General features: G+C 36.0%; 1 protein-coding gene across 20 annotated transcripts in view; it reads right to left on the reverse strand.

Moving 5' to 3' along the window:
* Positions 1-19,755, reverse strand: part of ANK2 (ankyrin 2) — a 240,916-nt gene that overhangs the window by 59,313 nt on the left and 161,848 nt on the right. For 17 of the 20 annotated variants that reach the window (XM_067735248.1, XM_067735263.1, XM_067735256.1 and 14 more), the window contains 3 exons: positions 11,798-11,942; positions 5,300-5,402; positions 4,496-4,599 (listed from right to left, as the gene is read on the reverse strand). In XM_067735248.1, the coding sequence (XP_067591349.1) occupies positions 4,496-4,599; positions 5,300-5,402; positions 11,798-11,942 (352 nt within the window). The remainder of the gene's footprint in view (positions 1-4,495; positions 4,600-5,299; positions 5,403-11,797; positions 11,943-19,755) is intronic. The other 3 variants (XM_067735265.1, XM_067735257.1, XM_067735261.1) reach the window with 1 other exon arrangement.

The following is a 19,755-nucleotide window of genomic DNA, read 5'->3' on the forward strand; positions in this document are numbered from 1 at the left end:
CTCTGTAGCAACTCCCAGGTTAGGGAACTGGGATATTATAAAATCACTGGAACGTGGATTTGTAGCCTTATTCAACTCTGGCTTACGTGGGCACTTAAAATCTAAATGTCCAAGAAGCTACAAAGCATCAAAGGGCATTATAATGAGAGTTTCAAAGTTTTCGATTTGATGGACATAGTTTTGCCTCCAAAGCTTTTCTTTCATACTTTTAATACTTTCAAAATAATGGTAATGACCTTTTGGGCTCTTACAGAAGAAATGCAAACAGAAAAGGCACAATTAAAAAAAAATAGCTCCAATGACACACAATAGCATAAACTATAAGGCAGAGTAGGTAACATTAATTACCTACTAGTAAGTAACAGAAACTATGCAAACAAAATCTTAGTGCTTTTTTCAAGACTTTCACTCCCTGTTTTGGGGATTGCTGTCTTCCTCGCTGGTCATATTGTTGAATCCCACTTTACAGTCCTGCCTTTCACTCCTCTTCTACCTGAGTCTGCTCTTCCTCAAAACACTCCATACGTTTTTCACAGAGTTCACTTGGGTTTTCAACACCTGATGATATATAAATGGATATACATATCCTTTGGACCAGAAACCCAGCCTTACAAAGCAGTTGTTTTGTTACTTATAAAATAATTTTCTTCATCCAGAAGAATTTACCTTCATGTACCTTTTAAAAAAGGAGTGTTTGAAATACACTAACAGCTAAATTAACCACTATATGTACTTAGATAAATATTAACGTTGTCAAATGAGAAACAGCTTTAACTTCCTTGAGTTTCAAATATCACCTTCCACTATTTGAGCTAACATCTTTACTTTTTTTTTTTTTAAATAGACTATATTTTTTAGAGTAGTTTTAGGTTCACAGCAGAACCATCTTCAGCATGTTTTTATGAAAAGGAAGTCTTTTAAAAGATCACTTTCTTATTGACTTCTAGTTACCATATCTTGTAGTATAACATCATGAATTGACATTTATTTGTTGGCACTTGGCTGTTATTAAAAAAGTATAAAAATAAAGACTTTCGAAATAATATTTCAAGTGAGTCACAAAACTAGCTCTCACTAGGAACTTGTGCCTTACATCTGTTGATTCATTATGCACTTATGAAATAGGGAAGATTAAATTCAAATTCAATCTTGTCCAACCTTGTGTTGGATGTGATTATGACTGGGATACTAGAAATAATAATTGTTGGTTAGAGTGTGAATCAGTAAGGCAACTTCTTCAAGAACAACAACAAAAATATTACTGTCAGCCTTTCTTTTGCTAGCTATTGGCTGTATCTCTTGGTCAGAACAGGCTTTTTAATCACTGATACCTATTCTCCTATAGTGACAGACATTAGTCATCGGAAACAGTAGAAGTAAAAGAAAATCACTAATAGTGCTTATTGGTAGAAGCTGTGTCTTCCATTAATCTAAAATCCCTTTATCTAATCTAATAGAACATTATACATCAAATTAGTGGCATATGCATATAAAAGCTAACTTTTTATCCCTCCTATCAAAAATTATTTTTTTCTTATATTTTGGGCAGATTTTGAAGTGGCTTAGGAATTCACCCAATTAATTAAAGAGAAACTCAGTTCCTTGAAAACTATATAAAAACTATTACTCAGGAATCTGGTGTATAATGAATAAAATTACATGTCATTGTTACATGATATATTATGAATTTTATTCACATACATTCATATCATGGTAGCTTTCAAATACCATCACCCTCAGAATCATTGAGTTTTCAATGGTAACTACCCATCCTCTTAGAGTCATCTTTTGCACTGTGTTCATTCAAATACTATAGTAGAGACACAACTTTATGATAGATTACCTGATTAAAAATAATAAGTCAAACACTGCCATTATGAACTGTACCACATTGGTTATTGTCATTTAGAGGATTCAGAATACATTTTGTTTCACTGATTTGGAATTTGTTAAAGATGTGTATGGGGATTATATAAATACTAATGACTATAATCTATTGAGTACTTATTCTTTCTAGGCAAAATACTAACTACTTAAGAAGTGTCGAATCCTTAAAGCTCCACTATGGAATTCATAATATAACATTCATCTTATAGGTAAGTAAACTGAAACTTATATATTTTATACAACTTGCCCAGTGTCACATATTGAGTGTCAGGGCCAGGATCTGAATTCTGATTGATCTGATTCCAAACACACTCTTAACCATCATGTTATCTCTCTTCCAGAGATTGTCTTCCAAGTTCAAATAACAACACATAGGTGTGTTTCTTAAAGGTAGTGGCTAGGTTTTACTCATCTATGTTCCTTAGCGCCTGGCACAAGGTTTGATACATTGTAGAATTCAACAGTGTGTGAAGAATGAATACTTAAGTAAATGGAAAGGATAAAAAATATTTGAAGTAACTAGTCATATGTTAATTACCTAAGTCACCCTTAAAGTCAAACTTTTATTAGGCAATTTTGTTCCTTTCTAACGGTTTGTATAAAACATATATATCTGCTCTATTGGTACTTGTAGAATATACCAGTGCCAAGGCCCCAGTGACAGAGACTGTGATGTAACTGATTTGAGTTGGGGCCCAGGCATCAATATTTTTTAAAGCTCCCAGGTGACACCAATGTACAGCCAGCGTTGAGGATTAGCATCAGTGATCAGGTGTGAAGTTAACAGAAAAACTGATTTATTAGAGACCAAGATTTTAAAGATCCTTATTTTAATGAGTGATTAAACTTTAACCACGGGATACTCTTGTTTCATCATAAGTAATCAATTCTAATTACTTACACATGTATCTAGTTTTATACTATTGGTATGTATATCGATGTACGTCATCTGAGTATTTTACTGCCCTTCAGTAGTTAAGACTTCTTTAAGAAATTCCTTTTATAAAGTAAATTATTTTGGAAATTGAAATACCACCATAACACTTTGACTCTTTTATAAATTCGGTTACTAATAGTTAATTACATTTTGCTTAAAATAATCTTGTCACTTTGTAGGCTGGGTATGGGCTTCAAATACTAGACTATGGTTTCTAGATTCTGAACTATTATCCATCAACACTCTAGGTCCAACTTTCTTTTTTTTTTTCTTCTCATCATTGTTGAAAAACTTAGTAGCAGAATGCAATGTTATGCTTTTTGAGTAGTTTATAGCTGTCAGATTTTAATTATTTTATACTTAAAAATATGTAAGTAAATTTGGATGAGCTTTAATTGATTTTTATTCCCTTGAATAACACCTGCATCAAGGACTAGCTTTTACTTATTTAACAAAGAAGAGTATTATGATTATTTTCAATAACTAATTTTATATTCATTCTCCGAGCCTTTAACAGAAGATCAGGCTAAGAAGTACAACATTTTTAACTACAATATCTTAGAATGCTTTCCTGAAAGGAGAATATTTTTTTTATATTTATTTATTTTGGCTGCTCTGGGTCTTAGTTGCAGCATACGGGATCTAGTTCCCTGACCAGGGATCGAACCCCGGGCCCCCTGCACTGGGAGCACGGAGTCTTACCCACTGGACCACCAGGGAAATCCCTGAAAGGAGAATATTTTAGAATAATCAGAACAAGAAAGAATCTACTAAAAATAGTTCTGGGGATTATGGAAAAAGAGTTTGGGATAATAATTTAAATCAAAATATTATATTTAGTTAGATAAAATATGGCAGGGATTAAAAGTGATTAAATAAAAACATCTTAAAAGTTTATATGTAATTATGAAATTACTATACAACTTGACACCATTGAAATGTAAGGAAAAAAGCAATCATGAAGAGTTTACAATTTAAAACTCCTTAAGGAATGTATATTCCACATAATTGAATTCTTATAACTTAAGATGATCTTTAAGAATGTTTAAAATTATTAACTCAAAGCCCTACTTTTTAATGAGTTGATATAAATAGGCAGCATTTCTTAAGTAGTGGCAAATATATTATCTGGATGACTTTTAAAAGACAACTGAGAACCTGACTGGTTGCATTCAAATTTTCCTTTTTAGAATATCCCTACTTCAAACAGCTTGTGAACTCCTCTATACATTTGTATGACTCACACTTCCGTAAACATGATTTTAAATGCATTAAAACATAAGCAAAGGCATTTATGAAACTAGTCAGTTAATCTTAGTAAACAGAAATTTCAAAAAAGCAAATGATCTTGCCCCTCTTTTCAAGGCCATCTTAAAGACAAAAATGTGAACAGTAAGGAGGCCACTGGTATACTCTGGTTAGTTAACAAGCTGTCTGACGCAATTCTACGACTTATTTGAAAACAATGGTCAGTTCTTCTATGCTGAATTCCACGCTTTTTGCTGGTTTGTTTGTGTGGATAGAGTCCATGGTGGATAAAGCAGTGACAAGTTTTCAAAAAGGTCACTTCCCCTGTAAGCTAGCCATCAGCTAAAGCTACTGGACAAAGCTGTTATTTTCACTCATCTCTTTTTACCTCTCGATCTGGATGCATAATATTGATTTACTTACCCTGAATGAATAGGGCTGGAAGAAAGAGCCACGTTGTCTAAGTTCTCAGTGCCCCAGCTTAGACGATAAGAATTCCTTTCTGCCTCCTTGGCTAGAGTTGACACCTAAACACAAAGAACACTGGATTTAATAAAAAGACGTTCCTTCAATTAAATTAAAATATAATGAACTTTAAAAAAATGGCGTGACAGGAAAGTGGTATTACCTGGAAAAACGCTCATTTAAAAATATGATAGAAGACCAAGGCATTTAAAATGTATCTTTATAATGCATTCCCATTTAAATTATATTATTGATATAGGATCACATTTCTGTAATTGTCTTTGAAAAGAGTAGGTGTTCATCTACTTCCTATATCCAGCCAAAGCTGATAAAATTATATCTAAAATGAAAATATTCCATAACAAATTCTATATCTTTTCTAATAGAAAACAATTTTAAATATAGAGAGACATATTTTTAACCTGTACCTTTCATCTTTTACCTTAAATGCATCCTACCTTACATTTTCCTTTAATAGAGATTTTATAAAGGAATTGAGTTTTATATATAATGTCCACCCGGAAGAATCCAGTATAGCTGAAGAAACAAGCAGTATGTTATTTTAGAAAAACTCTGCTCACTGAAAAATGCAGCAAACATTTTTTATGTTTTAGAAAAACTCTTAAATCCCTTATCCTAGATTATCAACTGAATTAATACAATTTTTTTTAGATTAAAAAACTTCCTCTGGACATTTCCGGCATCCGATAATGCTAAAAAGCTCTCCAGAAAGCAGAAATGTGAAGGCAAAAAGTCACATACCTGGTGACTGGGGATCACAACTGTGTCGTCAATCATGGCACTGTCCCTCAGGTATGAGGCATGGCTCAGGGTGTGAGACCTGTCGGAACTGAAGGATCGAAGGCTGGTAGGTTGGCAGGAGGTCATGGTCAAATACCAACAGCAGTAGTAGGGTTGGGAGGATGAAATGATGAGCCGAGCAGGAGAGTGAAAAAAGCGTGCTATTAGCTAACAGTGCAACTTCCAGGGGGACATAAATCGCAACCGTGGAAGAAGGAAACACAGGTCTCTGTGTTGCCGTACCTCTCTGTCCCACAGCTAAACTAACGTATCTTTTGACTGGTTCCTACCACTCAATGGCAAGGGCACAAGGGAATCCAGAAGATAAAATTTGATACTCCTAATCTGATTCATTTTCTTCCCAGAAATGTTTGAAACCAACAACTGTAGCTTACTTACTGCCAGTATAAGAAATTCACACAGAAAATAATTCCAGGATAGATTGTTTAAATCTGTGTTAAATGTAAATCTCCCTGCAACTAAGAAAAATATTAGGGGGCGGGGGAGGGGAATAAGACAGCCCTTGGAGAGAATGAAATGAAAGCACAGGTTCCATTTTCACTCATTTTCCTTTCTCTCCACGCCTCTTTTTCCTCCTCTCCAACTGTGAATGACTGAATGTTCGTGCACACCCCTGGAAGCTACAGAGTGAGATGAACTGTGGCCAGATGCATGTTTCCTGCGGAAGTGGTGTCCCTCCTGTTTGTCCCTGGTGTTTCCAACAATGCTATTTCAAAGGACAGCACTGTTCCTTGTGCATGTCCTGTGTGTGGTGAGTGAAGCACCACAGAGTGCTGGTTGCTGTGGCAATGAGATGCAAGCGCACAAGAAACTGTTTCCAAGACCAACCCACAAAACACACACATCCGCCAGCACGAAAACGAACTGCCAGTAGACACTGACCCAAAACTGAGGTTTGGCTTCAAAATGGGATTTAGGCCTTGATAATCAATGCTTTACACTTCTGATAAATCTGAATTTCAAAGTTCTGAATTATATACTCAAATGAAATTTGTGAACCTTGACATTTGCATAGATGCAATTTCATTCCTTCCTAGTCAATTTGTACAATCAAATGACAAATAGATTGATAACTTAAATAAACTATATTTTACACATGTTAGTCCAAGTATTAAAGATCTGTATTCAAAATATTAGCCCAAAGCCCATAGGGGAAAATAAAGAGATATGCAAACTTTCACAATATTGATAGAAGCAAGGTTTCATTTACGTTTAGCTAGTAGGTATTTGGCTAGTGAAGCGCTACAGAATTATGGACTAAACATCAAGTTAGCATATTTATTAGCAGAAGCTATTTTCTTTTGCAAATATACCTAAGTTTGTAAGCCATATACTGTCATCTTTATGAGGTGTCAATATTGCCAACTTCAATTATTTTTGAGGAAATCATCACTTGGGAGATAATTCATAGTAATTTGGGGCTTTCTCCTATTCTGCTGTAGGATTTATGCCCCCAAAGTAAATGCCGAATATTAGAGGGTAAGTGACATGAATCAAAAAAAGTTTAACTGTCTGATCCTGGGACTTCCCTGGCAGTCCAGTGGTTAAGACTCCACGCTCCCAATGCAGGGGACATTGGGATCTCTGGCTGGGGAACTAAGATCCCACATGCCACATGGTGTGGCCAAATAAATAAATAATCAAATATACTTCAATAAAAAATAAAATAAATATTTAATTGATCCTATGTTTTTACACCTATATTAATCTGTGTTTATAATAAAATCAAATCTAAATAGAATTAGACAATATACTATTTTATGTTATATAAGCTCTTGGGGAAGATTGAGGCTCCTGACACGGCCAAGGCAGGAGCAGCCTGAATGCCTAGCAAACCTATTCACAGGGGTTTTAGTCCTGGCACTTGGAAACAGCTTACATTATAGCTGTTTTTACAGCTGTGCAGTTAGATTTCGATGGTGCGCTTCATAAACAGGCTGCTGTGACCAACCCTGGTGTGACCTTGAAATTGAGGATGGGAAGGTGATTAAATTATTGGGGAAAGGGGTTTTTAATCTCAGCAAAAGCTTGTCTCAATTAATGGACTGAGCATTTTTTTTCCTGCACTTGTATTGTTTTGTACCAGGCAGCACTAAGATCAACAGCTCTTAAATTCTATTATCCTTTATTTTGTTTTGAATTGAGCCAAGAGAGGGCAAACAGTAGAGAGGTCAACCTCTTGAAATGATATGGTGTCTACAGGCGCAACCATCTGCCCCCATTAGTTCTGTTGGGCTCAGATTTGTTAATTACTTAATCTCTATCCTCAGCTTTAAAATTCAAAGATCCAGATGGTGACTTTACACATTTAAAAGTGCTAGATTCATATGAATGAACAGTACTAAAGGACCAACAGGCACTGGAGTAAAGGAGTAAAGATGCCTGCTCATAACAGCAAGTAGAGACGTCGTCACTACGTAGATTAACCCTTAAAGGCAGCACTGGAATAGTAGAAACACAGGTCTCAAAGGGGAAATGGAAATTTAGCTTGGATGGGAACAACTCGAATGGCAAAAAGAAGGTACCTCAAATAAGACCCAGTGACGTGGCTGCCACCACTGTAAATGTGTAAAGTTTGAAAAAAAGGCAGCCAGGTCTCAATGGCCACTCTCAGGGAGGCACCACAACTGGCTGGATGTCTGTCTGCTTTAGGAACGAGGTATTAAAGAGCTTATTTGGCTGTGAATGTAGAGCTACGTCCTGCAATCAATGTATCAGTAATAAAGGTGGATTACTGATATCCAGCTACCCGATACCTGGGTCTATCTTTTAATTGGTTTTGAAACAGGAGCAAAGGGGTGTTGGTGCTATTTTTTGTCTTTCCTAGAGCCCCAACAGGAAAGAAATACAGGGGGAGAAGAAAGGAAAGAAAGAGACAAAGTGACTGACCACAAAAAGGAGATTGGGGTAGGGAGAAAAAGATATTAGAAGATGCAGACAGAGAGTGAGGAAAGTTGGAGAGACAGAGGGAGAGAGAATAAGTTGAAACTATATGTCTAAATATCTCTATCCTCTGATTTTATTCTAGTTCACTCTGCTTACTGCCTTCTAAAATGCTAATTGGTATTTAATCAATGTTTATAGTTCTAACTGATCTTTTTTCTATGACGTCATAGAATCTACTTAAATGAAATATATGAAGTAAGAATATTCCAAGAGTAAAGAAATTATTCTCTCTAAAGGAATCATGACCAGCACAAAGGTCTGGGATAACTCAAGTCTCTGGATCAGAAATCGCCTACCCTGATTTAAAACAGTGCAAGCAAATTCAAATATTTTGCAACAGAGTTGCCTTTTTTTTTTTTCCAGCAAGTCAGAGGTGGTGCTGTTCAGTTAATAAATCTGCAATAGCACATATCCATAAAAGTGTAAATTTTTACTTGTTGTTTAGCTAAGGGATAGGCCAAAAGTTTTTTATGATCTTAAATTTATACTTTTTTCACCATGATACAACTGGCTTCTGGACACATATTAGGTGATATCAAAGTCTGTAATTTCACAGAAAAGTATAATAATTACTATCTTAGGAAGCTGCAATATTTATTAGACATCCAATGAACGGTGTTTTCAAACCTACTGAGCAAGTGAATATCCAAAAATGTCAATGTGTCTGATTTAATACATGGAGAATCTTTTGTGGTTCATTGTTATTTAGCGTTTTACATTGAATTTGAATAGTATTTTTAATTTGTAATAATAAAATAAAATGGACACAAAATCCAACGAATCAACTTAACTGTGTTTCTATTCAATGTGATTAAAATGTACCTATTTTTATTCTTCTGCATCCATGTACATTTTAGGCATCTGAATCATTTTTTTTTTAAATCATCTCCAACTATACGTAGGCTAATTAGGTTCCTTTTGGGGAAGCCATGCTAATGTTTTATCAACCACAAGGTGGAGCTGTGACCGTTAAAACAGTCAGGCCTGGGGCCTGTCACAGACTGATTCTAGTAAAATACTCACCCTTCTAACTTGAATAGATATTCAATTTAATACATAAAAATCCTAATCTGAGAATAAATCCATAATTCTAGAATATAAGCACCCCCCGCCAAGACAGACAGACACACACACACACACACACACACACACACACACACACACACACACATTGAGCAGGGAGCAGGGAAATGTGGATGTATCCAGGAAAATCATGTTTTCATGCTATGTAATACCTACCTGGGCATGGTACTATTGAAAGCACACCAAATAAAGAAATAATGAAAAGGAAAAAAATGGTTACCGAAAAAAGGTAACTTATATTGAATTGTCTAAGCAAAATTTAAAAAATAAATAAAACACTGCATTGCAATCATGAAAATGAGATACTGACTATAATTCCATCTTGGAGAGCATGAATACATCTGGCGTTCTAGAAATGCAAGTGTGGAGCTGGACAACAGCTCACGTCTTCAATGTTTCATATCTCCTGTCTTTACAAGCTGAGAAGTATTCAGTTTAGGTAGAATCCTCTAACCACTGACCCCTGTCTTATAGAAAGTATTGTTCTAAATCTTTCTCAGTACTAAGTACTTTCAAAGAAGGCAAAAGGATCAAATCAAGCACTTAGTCTTAGTAAAAGAAATCAAGCTGGGAAAAAAAAAAAGGATTTTTGGATAACAGTAATATGATTATTCATAGCTTATTATGAATTTTTGCAAAGTCATAAACATTTCACTTTATTGAAATTTGAAGCCTTTTAAGAATCTCAGACTGTGAGGCCCAAATCAATCAGTGTGTCAAAATTCAATATCTAGAACACTGACACCATCACAAGCTCCCCTACCCTCACCCGCCAAATGGCTCCTCCCTGTGTACCCTGATCCCAAGGACCACTCTCTACCCAAGTCATTGAAGCCAAGGAACCAATCAAGTCTCCTTCCTCTTCTTCACCCACCCCGTGAAATCCATCGCCAGATCTGGGCAGTTTTACCTCACAGATATGTTCTCAAATTCTTCATTTCTAAAACTCTCCCCATGACTGCTACCACCCAGGTTAGAGTTCAAGTTGTATCCTAGCAACTTCAGCGAACACTACCGCAATAATTTCTCAGGTGGTCGATACTGCCAAGTTTAGCCCTTTGACAACTTTCCTCTAAAATTCATCCTCTATATCACGGTCAGAGGGATCCATCCGAAATGTAAATGTGACCTCCCCTCCTTCATACTTACACTTCAGCCACACTGCACTATCCTGTTTCTCTCATACACCACGAGCCTTTGCTCACCTTATTTAAGGCTTCAAATACCCTCCCCACCTTTCTTCACCATCATCACTATTATTCTGTCTCGGTTTGGGCTCATTCCCTCCAGGAAGCCTGAGCCTCAGGGCTCCAGTTGCACTCTGTGGGTACCACTAGCTTCATCTCTCTCTCACTCCATTAGATTCTGAATTTAGCAATTACATATTAGTCATGCTTGTACCTCTGGTACCCACCACAGAGCCAGCCCAGAAAGGCACTCATTACACGCACACTGAATTGTTTTAAAAAAAAGAAGATAGGAGGGAGGCATTAGTACTCAAGGGAAAGGCCCAAGAAAAGCTTGTTTTTGCTAATTGCCCATTCAGAATTGACTACTCTTTAAGGCATTTATTTCTTACACTCCAAATGTGCTGGATACAGCCAAGAATAGAGCCAATATTAAAGTTATAAACCTAAGATAATTGAGTAGCAAAAGACACTACACTATATGTACAACCACATGCTTAACCTAAATTGACAGTCATACTTTTGATGAGGCACTAAGGAATGTTCTTAATCAGTTTACCTCAAAAAATAATAAACACCTGGTGTGCTAGTTAGTAATAACCCCCAAAATTGATTGTATATTTCAGAATGTAATATAAACCTCCCTGGATTTGGCTATAAAATCTGGGCTCCTTCAGATTTTGCTATCATTGCTTTTGGTATCCAGGCTCTTTAGGGATTCTGTTCTGATTCTTTTTCATGAAAAAATCAGTTCCAGGCAACATTTCCTTCTCAATTTGTTACCTTTTAACCCTTCTTCACAACATACTTTTGTTCACAGAAACTATGGCCCTAACAGAAAACCCCAAGGAGATTGGGAGGATCTTATAACTGCCGTTTAGTAAGAGTGTCCATAAGGCAAAACTGTCCTTTTAATTTGCCTAGAGAAAAAAGTTGCAGATGATAAAAAATATCATATTTTAATGGTTCAGAGCTCTTTACTGATCATGGCTCTGATTCTTACAATGCTTGACTCCTACTAAACTACTTAATCTCTCTAGGCCTCAGTTTCCTTTAAAATGGACACTTGAAGTTGTTAGAGAATGCAGTAAGATAACATGCTAACTGCTGAGAGTAGTGAGATACCTATCGAGTGTCAATAACGGTGTCTACTTTTTTTATTATTATCATAAAAGTGTGTTGCACTCACTTCTGATATCAAGGGAAAGCTTTATGTGAATACCTGTCAGAGCGTCCTCCCTCCAAGCTGTATCTCAGGTAATTCATCCCATCCAGGAACTGACTGCTAGGTAGGGAGTCATCACCCAGTTCTTTTAGATCCTCAGGTCTAAGGTACTCTCCCCCATCACCTGTCATTGTGTCATCACCTTGAAGCAATCAGAGAAAGATGGAGAATTACTTGTTGAATGTAATATCGACTACAAAACATGATTATGATTGTGAAGAAATCAGCATAATAGCACTGACATCACTGAAACACTGCACGCTAGAAAAAAAACAAAAACAGAACACATGCAACTGAAGAGTGCTAAAACTCAGGTAAACAATATTTGACCCATTTTCCTATTACCTACTAAGAAGAAATAATTACCTGAATTGGAATTCTTTTAATATCAATTTTCCTTACTCATTTCTTTATCCTGATAGCTGATTTATCATGATAGCTGATTTATAGCTTTATATTTAACTTAGCAATTAGCACAATATGTAGACAACTTAGCTTCTGTCTATAGTATCAATAATTTTGTACATAATGTCCTGCATTAACAGTCTTTTCATGTAATTGACAATATGCTAAGAAATACCTACTGCTCTAAAACAAATGAGAGGTGTATTAAATGGAACAATATGACTTATTAGCAAAATATGCACATTAGGGAAAGAACACTAGAACGAAGTAGACAGGTTATGATATTGTAATAAACAACCTGGAATTTAATTTTAAAATTATTACGGAGCATAAAAAGGATGCTTTGCTGGAAACTAGATGGTTTCCCAAAAGTGAAGTACAGGGAAAAAAGTGAGATAGATAATAATTAAGCAGTGGCCAAAAACGATGACTAAGTGTTGTAGCTCTCATTTGGAAGCACAGATGGTACGAGTACATTCCCTGCCCGTGAACTGGAATAGAACACTTTTAAAAATACACGTTTCAGGAAATTCAATAAATAATACCTCATTCACAGAAATGCTCTCCATACCATTAATGTGCTGGGATGGGGCATGAGGCATTAGTACTCAGGGGAAAGGGGGAATAATTTAGCTGAGAGAAACAATTTTTGATGATCCTTTAAGCGTACTAATCACACACTGAAAGCCTGATAACCGATGTAAGGGAAAATGTGAAAGAATGTAGTTCATTCCTATAATTAAATTAAATATTTATTTTAATCTCATCTGTTTAAAATAAGTGTTCTAAATCAATACTAATTTATTTATAAAGATACAGCATTAAAGACTTTTAAGAGGAATATGTTTTCAGCATCTCATTACTTCCCTGTATATATGATCTTAAGAGCCCATAATCAAGACTATTAGCTCTCCAAATTACTTAAAGGCAAAGACAGTTTGAACAAAAGACCTTCCAGTAAATAGATATGTAACTTATTCACCACTAAATTTTTTTCTCAAAGTCAATGCATTTAATATTTGGCAGTTACAAATCTCATCATTAAAATCACTTTTATTGCTCCTCAGTGAAATCATTAGATATTTATTTAGTTTTAGCTAAGTGAATTAGGCTACACAGAGTAGTTATTAAAAGTTTAGTCTTTAAAATCAGATAGACCTGGGTTCAAATTCTAATTCTACTACTTACGGGCCAGTTAATCTTCCTAAGCCTCAGTTTCCACAAGAAGAAAATGGGAATGATACTAATAATCTATCTCACGTGTCAGTTATCTGAATTAGGTAACATATAAGGATTATAACAGAGTTCTGGAATATAATAATCGCCAGTTATTATTTTTATCAATACAAAATGATCTAAGTGTTGACACACCAATGAAATATGAGCTAAATTTCATTTATGCAGAATAATTTTTGAAAAATTTAAAGAAAAATATAATTGTACTGTTTAAATATTTCATAAACCTGACAACTCTAATGAAAACATGAATACGTTTTTAAAATTACTTTTGTTAAAGTGGTTCCCCCCAACTCTTGTATATATTCTCTTCTTCAAAGTGCTCCCTCACAAAACATGATGCAGCAATAGCAGCGATCCAGGGATAAATAACAATATAGGTGAACATGAAATGCATGATGTTGGTGAACTTTAAGAACCAAAAAGGTCAGAGGAGGGAGAGATCACTTTAGAATAATGTAGTGGGTTGAGTAATGTCTCCCCTGTCCCCAAATTTCATGTCTACATGGAAGCCCAGGATGTGGTCTTATGTGGAGATAGGGTCCTTGTAGATGTAAGTAAAGTAAGGATTTAGACGAGATCATACTGGATAATTGCAATGAGGGTGTTTTTTACAAGAGGAAGAGAAGGACACACAGAGACAAAGAGGAGAAGGCCATGTGAAGGCAGAGGTTGGAGTGACGTGTCTACAAGCCAAGGAACACCAAGGATTGCTGACAGGCACAGAAGCTGGAAGAGGCGAGAAAGGGTTCTTTCCTAGAGCCTTCGGAGGTTAGCATGGTCCCACCATGGACTTGCAGCCTCCAGATCTGTAAGAGAATGAATCTGAGCCACCAGCTTGTGGTAATTTGCTGCGGTAGCCCTAGGAAATTCCCAAGGAAGCTGGAGAAGGAATCACTGAAGAAGGAATGGGAGCTGGTCAATTGCTTGGGGGCAGTTTTGATGGGCAGAGATGATGGTATTTCAGGTGAGAGGCTAGTGTGTAAAGGGTCATGGAGGGCAGTAAAAACAGTATGAATAAAAGAGTAGTACGCATTACTTACTTAGAGAATACTAAGTGTAATAACTTAGCACTAGTCAGCGTCCATGCTGGTGAGCAATGGCAGAAAGTCCAGGAAGAAAGCTGGTGTCTGAACAGAGTGACAAGATCGTGAAGCTTGGACATTTTATTATAGGACTTGTGGGACTTATGTGTTCCACTATTTCCTCCTTCTTATTTAATTGGTAAATCTTTATATAGGAGTATTTTTATGAGTCAAATAAGTTGGGATCCCCATTGCTTTATTTCTGGGAGAAAAAAAATTCTAAGATCAATCCTAAGACTTGGTTTACCAAAACACAGGCATTGTCTGGTTTGGATATAAGCCTAAATTATTTTCAGAAAAAAATATGCACGTCCTGTTAACTTTTGAGAAAACTAAGCCTAGTCTTATTTATGAAAAAGTGAAGGGAATGACTGAATGCAGGATGTCATATAATACAAGCTGTACCTTATGGATCCCTTGAGCAAGAGACCTACAAAACTATGTAAAACCCCAAAGCCTGCTTGAATATACTCTCTCTCTCTTTCTCTATTCCCCACTCTACTATCCCCCCACCCCTAATCCCCAAGAATCTAAAATAATTGAGCTTTGCTTTCTAGCATCTAATTCCTAATTTCACCCAGATTAGGGCATCCTGCCCATCTTCAGAGTCAATCTGCTTTTGCATTTCATCTTGCTTCTCCTAATTTGCCAGTTCTCACCACAGTCTCTTAGCAACCAAGATGGTTACAGAGAACAAAGACAACTCAAAATAAGTTTCAATTTCTTGGTCCTTAAAATTACTCAAAACTCCTTAATACAGTAGGGCCTACACTTCAAGTTTTCTGTCTTATTCCTCTCATCTTCCCCTCTTGTTATTCCTTGGTAAAGAGAAGGTTTATAAGAGTGAAGGAAAGAAAAGAGAAAAGAAGGAAATCTAGCTGGATTGACTCCCAGTATGGAGAAGCAAGACCCAGTGCTGGCAGTTTTATCTTGTAAAAGATGCAAACAAACTACATGAACTTAGCTTTCCCCCTCTTGCGCATAAAGAAACTTACTATAAGACAGAAGGAAAGCAACTGGAAGAGTACATTTTTAATCAAATGTATCAAGTTGTGTGCCTCTGGTGTGGAGTCAACGTACAATTTCAAAACCCCTGATTACACTGAGTTCTGTGAAATAGTGGATGTCCTTTACATTCTCCCTCATTTCTGCATTTTGATGGCTTTATTACAATGCTATCTGACTAAGACAGCTGCTACATTAAAAAATCCCCTCCTAGGTTCCGTGTTACCAAATGTGAAGTTTAGGGGTTTGGGGACATCTATGGTGGCCTTAGGTGTATATCCTGATGTCTTGATTATGTCTCAGAGAGAAATGGCCCAAAGATGCAAAATCCCTAAATGCTGTTGTCAGTGGCCAGATGCTAACCCAATGTTGGAATTAGCTGGAAAGGTACCTGTTTAGGTACTAATCTCACCAGTGCTACCATAAAATGTCTCTCCCAGGATATGTGTGTATAAAGCATGCTATGCAATAGTACATTATCTGCAGTGTGGGAGGGAAAGCAGAAATGCCTGTAGAAAATGAAAAATCAATTTGGGAAAAATATAATACAGCTCAACATTTTAAATGTTATTAATGTGTCCAAAAAATAAGATAATCATATCCTTGCCTTTCATGTTGGTAAGTGAGACGACCTCTACAGTCCAAGGCTAGCCTATCCCGGCCTTTAAATCCTCATCTTCTTTCATCTTCCTAGATACGTTGTCTGCTATCTTCAAATAAGATTTTGAATTTTAATATTTAACTCTTGTTTGAGTACAGTTCTATCAGGCTTGGAAGGAATTTTGCATAACTCAGAAAGCTTATGAAAGAATGGTTATACCCTAACATACTTTCTTTTATCAACTTACTTATTTGATGTAAAACAAATAAACAAAGAGCAAACCCTATTTTTTTGCATCATAACAAACCTAAAGTGAATTTCCTTTTTGTTTCCTATACTTGAACAACCCCTTCCCTGCCATTACATATTTACTTACTTAATAGAATTCTGACTTCCAGGTTTTAGGACTTAACTTTTTTCATTGTATTCTCCAATCTTTCCAAACAATTTTATGAAAACCCTTTCCTACTAATTGTAGAGCATTGATGTATCACTTGCTTTTAAAGTTTCATGTTTTAATATCTGGAAACTACAAGATTCCTCAGTGATAGAGGCACATTTAGCCATGACCAGCCTCTATAAGACACAGATCACAAGAGTACGGGAATAAATTAAGATAAAGTGGGAAGGTCCCAAGGATTCTTCATTCTGACAACTCCTCACAGTGCTGGGAAGAAGGAGATTCTCTGACATGTCACTGAGCTCTCTCTCTCTTAAGAATGCTCAGTGCTTCTGCTGATAAGTGGGTAAAGGACCGAAACCTCGGGTGTGGAGCCCCACTAACGTCAAGTGTCCACAGTGGAAGTACGTCAAAAGGAGAAGGTAGATGTGCCTCCGTATTTCACCCCAACACTCAGTCATTCTGGAGTTCTCTTGATCATTAGTACACATCGTCCCAGAGAACGAATGCAGAAGTTTATACACACCACCCACTCACAAATCTCTGAGTATAAGGGATACACGGGTCACATTTCCGCAGGTAATTTAGTTACACAGGTGTATAACCCCTGAGCCCTACCATACAATTTATGGCTATGGAGCTGAGTCATCAAAGACAGGAGTCAGCTCAGGATCCTATGAAGATGTAGAGGATTACATTTACAGCTTTGTTTTAGTCTACACAGTAGAATATTCTGAGACTGAATTCCCATTTCTCTTTTTCTTCCATTTCTCTGCCATTTTGCTCCATCAGGACTCATTTACATCATGACTGAGCTATTACAACAGCTTTCAAAGTGGGTTTAGATTCCACATTCACCACTTAGTAGCTCTGTGCCACTGAACAAACTACTTAACGTGTTTAAACCTCAGCCTCCTCATCTTCAGGTGAGCCTTTCTCACCTGAAAAACAAATGAGGGGAAATCCAGAGCCTATCCCATATGGATGCTGTAGGGATTAAATGAGACAATGCACCTAGCATTGTGAGGTCTAGTAAATGCTTTCTCTTCCCTCAGATACCTGCTTCCTTCCAATTTCATCCCAATGCACTCCTTCGTGTGCCGCTGCTGATTTAATCTTTGGACAAAACAGATTTAATTGTTTCAATCATTAATTGAAATCTTTAACACATCTTAATTTCCTTGACTTTTCAGTTGAGAATCCAAACATTCCACAGCGAAGCCCCGTGTGTTTTAAGGCATCGGCCAAAATGAATGACTAGATTATTTTGTCACTCTGTGTCTCTCTCTTGCCCTTTCCCATCTCGGGACCTTCCCATACTGTTCCTTCTCCACTCCCTAAAACCTGTGCCACCCTCCTATTTATCTCCCAGCTTTCAGCAGTTCCTTGAGACTGTGCTAGGTCTCTCCCTCTCCAGATTTTCCCAGGCAGATATGAAAAGCAGATGACATAGTGCCTTTAGTTATGCTTCATTAATTTATACATTACCTCTCCATATATGTTCACTTTTGATTCCCCCATGGTACCAGTCATAGAGCTTTACACACAAAAACATCACTTTCACTATCTGTTGATTGGATTTGTGAGTGGAAAATTCTGAATGCTTCACTATAGCAAGTTAGCCTGAAAGGACATCTGTACTTGGTTTGGATATTCTTCTGAGTATTGACACATAGACTACCATTAAAATAGTAGAGCTGTAAAGAAAATAGGGACTGGCTAATACTATCCAAACACATGTGGCTGCACTTCGTCCATATAAATGATGGTAGGTTCCGTGAAAACATTTGAAGAGCACAAAAAATTAAAGGATTGGCAATGTCAACTAGTCAAATTCCTTTATACTAATTGTTTGTACTAAAAAGTTACTTCACAAAACTCAGACATATCCTATACAAAAATATTATTCAACTTGAATTTCTTTCTGGGGAAAAATGTTAAGTTTTTGGCCATATCTAGACATGGAGAGCTTCCTCCATCACCATGAAAGATATTCTTGATCATTAGCCAACATTCCTCTCAAATCAAGAGTTCTTATCACTAATAACTTTTAATACATAATAGTTTTAACAAAAGTATACAAGATGTTATAGCTAGGTCTTATATTATGCAATGGGCAGGTCCAAGAGGATGTTTCACACAAATGGAATTTCTAAAAACCCAGTAAATACTTTGGATGCATTAGCTATTGGAATTCTTTAACAATTATTTTGGAAATAAATAACTATTTTTAGATTAAATAATCACTATCTAATTTATCTGATTTATAAAGTTAGATTTTCATGTAATAGGTTCGCTTAAAGTGGTACCACATATACTTTGGAAACTTCTTGCTAAATAGAATATTTTATATTATTCATTTTTTCCTATATGTCAAAGTGCCCCCTAAATAATATTTAAAGGTTACTTTATTCCTAGCTAACTTTAAAAAATTAGATTATAACTACTAACTTAATATATTTTTAACCACATCTAAAATATATCTTTATCCAGGAATGGGATGACTGCATATCAAGTAGCCTAACGTAGTTGTTAACATGTTCATGCTAATTCAATGTCAACTTATCCAAAAACTAATTTTTCTCTAAATTTGTATTTTAAGAAGAAATATTAGTTTTGGAAAAATATTTATATAATGTTCATTAGATAATTTAATTATGTTAATAGGTCTCAATAACAGTTTCAAAAATCATTAATAGTATAAGCAATTCATAGTGTTAAGCTTCCAAGTTAATAACAATCCACACACCCAAATGCACACATAAGCAATTCCACTCATATTACACACGCTATTTCAAAAACCACCAGATTAGTATTAGGCACCCAGATTTAAATATTAAGCTAGTTGCTTCTAGCCAGCTAAGAAAAATTAAAAGCAAAGACAAACTTCCACTTCAACAATTTCCTCTAAAGGTACCTGAATCACTAAGCACTTCCCCATCAATAAAGTGGTCACCAAACTGTTTAAAAGCTGTTCAACATGTAAGTGAAGATAAGAAAGAAGATCACACGAAACAAAATATAGTGTGTACGTACAGATGTCGAAAATTGGCAAGTATTAGGATGGAACGCAAAATTATTACAATAAATACTTGGAACCATTAGCTTTGGCAATACCTTTTAATTTACTTACAATAGTACATTGACCCAACATTTGTTTGTTCTTGTCGTAAGTTCTTATAAAAGCTGAGACAACTCAATGTCTGTTACCGATAGGTGAATT

The sequence above is a fragment of the Pseudorca crassidens genome, chromosome 4 (genome assembly GCF_039906515.1).
Source record: "Pseudorca crassidens isolate mPseCra1 chromosome 4, mPseCra1.hap1, whole genome shotgun sequence".
NCBI lineage: Eukaryota > Metazoa > Chordata > Mammalia > Artiodactyla > Delphinidae > Pseudorca > Pseudorca crassidens.